Below are 8,481 nucleotides of genomic sequence, written 5' to 3' on the forward strand. Positions count from 1 at the left end.
TCAAAGTCTGCACTGTGCCCACAAACCCACCCCCTCCCCAGCACTGGAATGCAACCACATCTCCCCATGGGGTTTCTGTTTTGTTTGCTTTGGGTGCTGGGGACTGAGCCCAGGGCCTTGCACATGCTAGGCAGGCTCTCTACCATCTAGCTGCTGGATGTGTTCGACATCATTACCAAGTAGGGAAACGCAAATCAAAACAACACTGAGATTCCATCTCACACCAGTCAGAGTGGCTGCGGGCAAGAATACAAATAACCACAAATGCTGGAGAGGATCTGGAGAAAAAGGAACACTTTTGCACTGTTGGTGGGATTATAAATGAGTACAGCCACTATGGAAATCAGCATGGAGGTTCCTCAAAAGACTGGGCTTGGAGCCACCGTATGACCCAGCTATACCACTCCTTGGTATTTACCCCAGAGAATTAAAGTCATACTACAGATACCTGCACACCCATGTTTACAGCAGCACAATTCACAATTACCAGACTATGGAACCAGCAGAGGTATCCATCAATGGATGAAAGAATAAAGAACATGTGGTATATATACACAATGGAGTATTATTCAGTCATGAAGAAAAATGAAATCATGTCATTTGTAGGAAAATTGATGGAACTAGAAACCATCATGTCAAGTAAAATAAGTCAAACTTAGAAGGTCAGGGCTCCTGTTTTCTCTCACATGTGGAAGCTAGAGAGGACAAAGGAAAAGAAAGCATATGGAAAACTGGTTACCCATTGGTACTGGTGGGTGAATCTGGAGACAGGGATTAAAGGGAGGTAAGTAGAGGAAAGGGACCAGGAGTGGCAGACAGGGAGAAACACAACATAATTGGTATAAGACCTATCCATTTTATAAATGTATCCACTCCCTCTCATCCTGGTTTTTAAATTTGGCTCCCCCTTCCTATTAAAATATATTTAAACATTTTTAATTTGACACTTAATTGTACATATTTATTAAGCCGGGCTTCTTACTGCAGGGTTTTTCTGTGTTCTTAAAGAATCATTAGGGTGTGGTGGCACATGCTTGTAATCTCAGCGACTGAGGAGGCTGAGGCAGGAGGATTACAAGTTGGAGACCAGCCTTAGCAACTTAGCCAGACCCTGCCTCAAAATATAAAATTAAAAGGGCTAGGGAGGTATCTTAGTGGTAAAGAGTTCCTGGGTTTAACCCCTAGTACCAAAAATAAATAAATAAATAAAAACAAATAGAAAGGGTTGGAGATGTAACTCAGTGGTAGAGCCTTTCCTGGTTTAAAGAAAAAAAGAGAAAGAAAAAAAAAATACCATTCTACTTGTATGGAAAGCAAATTATTAAGTCCAGGAATTATGAAACCTCTGGGAACGTGTATAAAATTTCATGTGAATGGGCGCACCCATTTTTGAGGGGAAAAATCATTATAACCAGATCTGAGTCTAAGCAGTTCCAAGAAAAAACTAACTGCACATTCGGTAGTACAACAGTCGGTCGATTTAGCAATTTTTATTTTCGTGCAAAAAAACAGAAACAAATAAAAGCTCAATCTCCTTGGACGACTGAGGCTCCCGAGGCTCAATGCGCGAGACGCGACGACTTAAAAGCGCAAAGAGCAAATCAGCATCTGACGAATCTGCGGCTCCCAATGTAGAGGTCCGCTCGAGGCCGGCGTAAGAACGCTTCCGTTGTCGGAGCCCGCGCCTATCTCCGTGTCTAGGAGGGTCTCCGCGAGCCGGAGCTGTGCCGAGGTGAGTGGGAGCGCCTGTGGGGACGGGGCCCATGTCCGAGGGAAAGAAGAGGGTCTCGGACGGGACGCTGTGTCCGCCATCTGCGCGCCGCCATGTTGAAAGCTGGCAGAGGGGGACGGCTTCCGAAGCTGCGTTGAGGGCAGGAGGAATGAGAGCTGAGACGGAAGGGTGACCCTTTCCTCCCTGCGGCCACCCAGGAGGTGAGGGTTCGGAGGACGCAACCCCGAGGGCTGAGGCGGAGGGGAGGGGGCGCCGGGAGTGTGGCGCGGGCCGCCCCACCCGACTTCCGCCCGTGCTTCCCGGCGCCACTGCGCATGCCCGGAGCCCTGGGTGGGAGCGGGGCTGCAGTCACCCCGAGGTCCTGGAAGGAGAGGTTTGCAGAGAACAAACTTTTAGTTGTGTTATGATAATTTGTAAACCAGCACTTTTCTAGACGCCATCCGGTCTTTGCGAAACCCAGCGAGGTGGCATGTGGGCACCTTTTACAGATAAGAATTCCGATGCTCAAAATTTTAGATATTTAAGTTTTGCACCAGGTGGTAGGACGGGGTCAAGCCTGAGTGTCTGACAACAACCTAGTGCTGTTTTTCGTTTTCTCACATTTTTTTGTCTTTGATGGTTAATTGCCCCACCCACCTCCACCCCATCATTCGTCTCTCAAATCTCACCTCTGACCAGAAGGTAAAAATCCAGAGAGACTGTTGGAGGAGATCTCAGCATAAGGCTGCAATGCTGGAAATAGACCTAGAAATATAATAAGTTGTTATTATAAGCAGTGCAGGCTGCTGTTGTACTGATATAAGCATGCAGATGAGAGAACAAATTCTGTGCTTAATTTTTATAGTTTTTTATATTTTGGTTTGAAGTAATCTTAAAGCTTGGAATAGTGGCTCTCACTGTGAACAATAATATGTTTCATGTTTCATTTGTTGGATCCTTGTGACATTTTTTCTGTTGAATGAGGAGGAATTCTTTCCCCCTGGGGTGGGGCCGGGACGGGGCAGGTCTTGGGTGTCAGCCTCCAACACCCAGAATCCTGGTGGATTTTCTTCTTTCCCATCTCCAAAGCCTTGCCTTTTATGAGAGCCCTCTGAGGAAATGGTCAAGAGCTGAAGCTCTGGAGTCAACACAGCCCCTGGTTCAAACTCCCTCACTGGGCCAGACAACCATTTTGTATTTTTCTTTCTTTTGTTTTCTGGTAATTGGGATTGAACCCAGGGGTGCTAAACCACTGAGCCACATCTCCAGCCCTGTTTTGGATTTTATTTAGAGACAGGATCTCCCTGAGTTGCCCAGCACCTCACTAAGTTGCTGAGGCTGGCTTTGAACTTTCCATCCTCCTGCCTCAGCCTCCCCAGCCGTTGGGATTGTGGATGCGCATCCCCACGTCTTGTTGTGTGTGACTCTTCTCATCTGACAGGACATTGATAGTGGAGCCTTCGTGCTGTTGCTGGGAGCTGAGAGGAGTTGAGGGGTTAGCACAGTGCTTGGCACCTGTTAAGTGCTGGACTTAACCTGAAATTATCATAGTCCTAACTTTTCTCTGCAGCCCTGCGATGGAAGGGGAATAAGACTAAACTCCAGGAACATTAGGCCCAGTAGATACACGATCTCTGTAGACACAACACCAGAGGAGCGAGACTGAAGTAACAGCTCCATCTCTTCTTGTTCACATGGAGAAATTCCATCTCTGAGAGAAAAGACAAAACGAGTTGGGGCCAGAGCCAGACCAGGGTGGTGCTGTCTCACTCCTGTCCTGTGCGCCTTCTGATGCTCCAGTGGCCTCTCTTTCTTTTATTGCTAGAAACACCAGAGTAGCATCTTCTCCAAAGTTGCTTGACTTTTTTTATTTTTATTTTTTTGCAGTACTGGGGATTGAACCCAGTGGCACTTAACCACTCAGCTACAGCCCCAGTTCCTTTTATTCTGAGATAGGGCCTCATTGAGTTGCTGAGGCTGGTCTTGAACTCACCGTCCTCCTGCCTCAGCCTCCCCACTTGCTGGGATTACAGGTGTGAGCCACTCTGCCTGGCTTGCACTTGCTTGTTAATATTGACAGGCGCATATTGTCCCCCTTCTGCAGCCCGATGGTGGACAGTGCGGCGTGCCGCCTCTTCACCCTTAGTGACGAGGTTCTGTTGTCTCATCTGGACAAGCAGTTCTGTGAATTTCGATGGCAGTTGGTTCCGTGCCCCCATGTTTATCAGGAAGTGTCCTAGGATCTGGAGATACTGAACTGAGAGTGTTCGCTGTGCGTGGGGCAGAACACACCCGTCCAGGAGCGGGGCGCTGAGCTGGGCGAGACACATTCCCCTTATGGGGAGCAGTCTGAAGCTGGGCTTGGAAGGATCAGTGGGATTTCCAAAAGTGGACGTGTGGGAGGCCGAAAGGAAGGGAACATTCCCTGCAGAGGGAGCTGCACAGGGCAAGGGGGAGGGGACGACTTGGGTGCAGGCGGGAGCAAGCCCGCCTGGTGTAAAGAGGCTGCATAATGGGGTTTGGTGAGAGGGTGAGCGGAGGCCAGAGGTCTCAGGTGCAGTGCCCTGGGCTTTGAATTTATTCTGTCGGTGCTCGGCTTTTTACTGGGGGAGCATTTCCTCAGTGCACCCTGTCAGCACCTGGTTGCTCCCCCTACGCACCCTGTCAGCTGAACAAGAAAAGCAAAAGCGGAGAAAATTGTAGACATCATTTCTCTCTTCTGGAAAGATGCTGTTAGGACACCCACAGAGCCCTGGGTTTTTAAAAAAATATTTTTAGTTATAGATGAACACAGAACCTTTTGTTTATTTTTATGCGGTGCTGAGGAGGGAACCCAGTGCCTCACACGTGCCAGGCGAGCGCTCTGCCACTGAGCCACCACCCAGCCCCAGAGCCCTGGCTTTTGAGGAAGGTATTTCAGCACTGGCTCCAGCGGTTTGCGGAGGGGGTCACGTGAGCGATAGCTGGGTGCGCAGTGTTGGCACCACCTTACTGTCTGTGGACTGGTGGTCGCGTGTCAGAGTGAGACAGCTGCAGCGTGCCCACCAGTGAAGTTTCCCAGCAGTCAGTTCCCATCCCCCAGGACAGTCGAGTCAAGAAGAGATGCCACGTTCCTGGTTGGCCATGGCCCGCTGTCGGCCACTGACTGCATGGGGCACTTTGGAATCGTCCTTTCCCTTGTAGTCTCGCTTTTAAAAAGTCCTTATCTAGGGACTGGGCTGTGACTCAGTGGCAGAGTGCTTGCCTGGCACATGTGAGGTACTGGGTTCCATCCTCAGCACCGCATGATAATAAGCAAATAAAGGCATGCTGTCCTTCTACAACTACAAAAAAAAAAAAAATGATGAAAAAGGTCCTTATCTAGTTGGGTGCAGTGGCCCACGTCTGTGATCCCAGCAGCTCGGGAGGCTGAGGCAGGAGGATCACAAGTTTGAGGCCAGCTTCAATAACTTAGTGAGGCTCTAAGCAACTTCGTGGGACCTTGTCTCAAAAGAGCTAGGGATGTAGCTCAGGGTTAAGTGTCACTGGGTTCAGTCCCCAGTACCAAAAGGAAAAAAAGTTCTTTTTCATTTTAGTGATCCTTGCTAAAAATTTTAAGTCTAAGTGACATAATAGCTAGACTTTGCTTCAGAATAATCTGGCATGCATTACTGTGGCCACATGCCTGCTGGTCCTCTTGGAGCCAGGTGAGGGACCTAGAGAGGGTCATGGTCACATTAGCACGCATTGGGAGATTATTGGTAGTAAAGGAGTCTTTTTAAAAACAATTTTTAGTTGTGTATGGACGCTATGCCTTTATTTATTTATATGTGGTGCTGAGGATGGAACCCAGTGCCTCACACATGCCAGGCCAGCACTCTACCATTGAGCCACAGCCCAGCCCTGAGAGGGTTTTTTTAGATTTATGTACTTGTTTGCAGAGGGGGATATGTGCTCCTGCCCATCCACATCCCAGCCCAGAGAGAGGTTTTAAAAATGCCCTTTTCCACAGCCTGTGGTGTGGCAGGCTCGTTTTCCTGTGCCTTTTTTCTTTGACTCAGGGCCTCACTCATACTGAGCACATCTACTCCTGAGCTGCACTCTCAGCCTCCTGTGGCCACTTTTTAAATGTGTTTCTATTTAAGAATTTTTATAAAAATAAATTCCAAGTCCCATGTCACTTTAGCACTGAGCTGCCCAGCCTGGCCTCCACCTCATGATCCTCCTGCCTTAGCCTCCTGAGATGTGTGGACCCGGGCGCCGGGCCCTGTCGCCATCTTCAGAGCCCCTGGCGGTGGTGGATTTTGGTCCTGGGCCACATCACAGTGCGGTGGTGCCAGTGCCCTCCTGTGGCTCCACGAGGACACACGGGACAGAGCCCAGGCTCGCTGCCCCGAGCTCTGAGTGGTGCGGGGGGCGCCCCTCGTGCCACCTGCGCCCGGCCCTGCGGGAGCTGCCCTCACCCGCCTGCTGTCTCCGCAGGTCATGAACGACTGGATGCCCATCGCCAAGGAGTATGACCCGCTCAAAGCCGGGAGCATCGACGGCACGGACGAGGACCCGCACGACCGCGCCGTGTGGAGGGCCATGCTGGCGCGCTACGTGCCCAACCGGGGCGTCACCGGGGACCCGCTGCTCACGCTCTTCGTGGCCCGGCTGAACCTGCAGACCAAGGAGGACAAGCTCCGCGAGGTCTTCTCGCGCTACGGGGACATCCGGCGGCTGCGGCTGGTGCGCGACCTGGTGACGGGCTTCTCCAAGGGCTACGCCTTCGTGGAGTTCCGCGAGGAGCGCGCGCTGCTGCGCGCCTACCGCGACGCCGACGGGCTGCTGGTGGACCAGCACGAGATCTTCGTGGACTACGAGCTGGAGCGCACGCTGCGCGGCTGGGTCCCGCGGCGCCTGGGCGGCGGCCTGGGCGGCAAGAAGGAGTCGGGCCAGCTGCGCTTCGGCGGCCGCGACAGGCCCTTCCGCAAGCCCATCAGCCTGCCGGCCGCCAAGGGCGACCCGCACCGCGAGCCCCGGCGCGAGCGCAGGGAGCGGTCGCGGTCCCGCGAGCGGCACTGGGACTCCAGGGCCCGGGACCACGAGCGCGGCCGCGAGAAGAGGTGGCCGGAGCGGGAGCCGGCCAGGGCGTGGCCCGAGGGCGACTGGGAGCGGGAGCGGGAGGACAGGCCCAAGGGCCGGGAGAAGAGGGACAGGAGCAAGTAGGGGCAGGCGTGCGCGGGCGGCGTGGATGGCGCGGTGAGGCCTCCGGAGGGCGATGGAGCCAGCCGTGCTCGAGGCCGCGGCCCGGGTTAGGGGGCTCCGCACGCCTTCGCCGCCCCAGCCCGCGGGCTTTGGTTCTGGCCCTGCTGCGAGTGGAGCCCACGGCCGCCCTGTGCCCGGGAAGCGCCCACATGCCCGGCCCGGCCCCGCGGGGAAGCGTCTGTCCCCGCGGCGTTTGCACAGAAGGCGCCTGGTGAGGGCCACCTCTCTGCCCGCGTGGGCCTGTAGAGAATTTGTCTTTCTATCCTTCGAAATGTTTCTTTAAAAAAAAAAAACAAAACAAAACAAAACATTTTTAGTTGTAGATGGCCGCCAAGGTCCTGTCTCACAAAACAAGACAGCCGAGCGAGAAACCAGACTGGGGGGCGTCCCTAGTAACACGCTTGACACACACGACGGGCTCAAAGGGATGGGGCCCAGTGAGCCACAGAGAATGGCTGATTTAACACCAGCACCATCTGGGCTGCCACTGGCCACTCTCGGATGTCAACTCTAGTGCAAAATGCTGACTGTCTTTTTTCGCTTTTCTGGCTGGCGTTTAAAATTAAACATGGTGTCTCACGGCGGTGATCTGTGGCAGTCTCAGCTCTCTAAAGCGAACGCTGACCCGGAGGAATAAGGGAAGAACACGCAGGGCTGAGGTCGGCGAAGGCACTGTGGCTGTGGGTGGGCTGCATTTCCCTTTTCTGAGTGTCCAGCCTCTGGTGGGCTTGAGAGCTGCTCTGTTGACCTTAATTTCTGTGGACTTTGAGTAAGTACCAAGCCCCTCACATGATTTTGAAAAAGTGACATTTAGCATTTTTACTTATTGCTGTATCTCTGAGAATTCAGGTTCTCAAAATTCAAGAGGGCTCATCCAAAACAAATAATTCAACACCAAGAGTCACCCGTTCATCCCGAGGTGTGTGTGTGTGTGTGTGTGTGTGTGTGTGTGTGTCATGCTGGGGGTCAAACCAAAAATGTGTCTGGACACTGCCAAATGTCACCCCCTGGTTGGGAACCCCCATCTAATGAACTGATAGGAATTATCTGGAATATCCCCCCCAGTGCTGGAAATTGAACCCAGGGTGTTTTACCACTGAGCCATGGCCCAAACCCCTCTTTTTTTTTTTTTTTTTTTTTTTTTTTTGGTATTGGGGATTCAACCCAGGAGTGCTTAACCACTGAGCCACATTTTTTCTTGCAGTGCTGGGGATTGAACCCAGGGCCTGATGCTTGGAAGGCAAGCACTCTACCAACTGAGCTATCTCCCCAGTCCCCCAGCCCTTTTTGTGTTATTTTCAGATGGGGTCTTGCTAAGTTGCTTAGGGCTTTGCTGGGTTGCTGAGGCTGGCCTCCAACTTGTGATCCTTCTGCCTTGACCTCCCAAGCTTCGGGGATTACAGGTGTCACCACCACACCTGGCCATGCTTCTATACTCTTTAAGAATAAATTCTAATAATTCTAAGGTGCAGGCCAGTTTGAGAACCTCTGCTCTAAGGCAACTGCATTACCTCACCCAGCCATTCTGCAGCAGTCTGTTA

At 52.1% G+C, this 8,481-nt stretch overlaps 1 protein-coding gene across 4 annotated transcripts; it reads left to right on the forward strand.

Moving 5' to 3' along the window:
• The first annotated feature begins 1,575 nt into the window (after positions 1–1,575).
• On the forward strand, positions 1,576–7,528 carry Snrnp35 (small nuclear ribonucleoprotein U11/U12 subunit 35). 4 transcript variants are annotated; one of them, XM_047561227.1, is made up of 2 exons: positions 1,576–1,732; positions 6,173–7,528. In XM_047561227.1, exon 2 carries the CDS (start codon positions 6,176–6,178, stop codon positions 6,899–6,901), a length of 726 nt encoding a protein of 241 aa, XP_047417183.1. In that variant the 5' UTR covers positions 1,576–1,732; positions 6,173–6,175; the 3' UTR covers positions 6,902–7,528. The 4 variants fall into 4 exon arrangements, with proteins under 4 accessions (XP_047417183.1, XP_047417184.1, XP_047417185.1 ...); XM_047561228.1 differs by having other exon boundaries at positions 1,677–1,932; XM_047561229.1 differs by lacking the exon at positions 1,576–1,732 and adding an exon at positions 2,066–2,105.
• Positions 7,529–8,481: the final 953 nt, after the last annotated feature.

This window comes from Sciurus carolinensis, chromosome 8 (assembly GCF_902686445.1).
Source record: "Sciurus carolinensis chromosome 8, mSciCar1.2, whole genome shotgun sequence".
In the NCBI taxonomy this organism is placed as follows: domain Eukaryota; kingdom Metazoa; phylum Chordata; class Mammalia; order Rodentia; family Sciuridae; genus Sciurus; species Sciurus carolinensis.

What these genes read in the sequence shown, in the direction of transcription:
- Snrnp35 (XM_047561226.1), top strand. Translation starts at nt 2,348, where the DNA reads ATGGTTAATTGCCCCACCCACCTCCACCCCATCATTCGTCTCTCAAAT. An exon ending in ATCTCACCTCTGACCAGAAG is followed by an intron (nt 2,414 to 6,172) that starts GTAAAAATCCAG and finishes CTGTCTCCGCAG; the next exon opens with GTCATGAACGACTGGATGCC.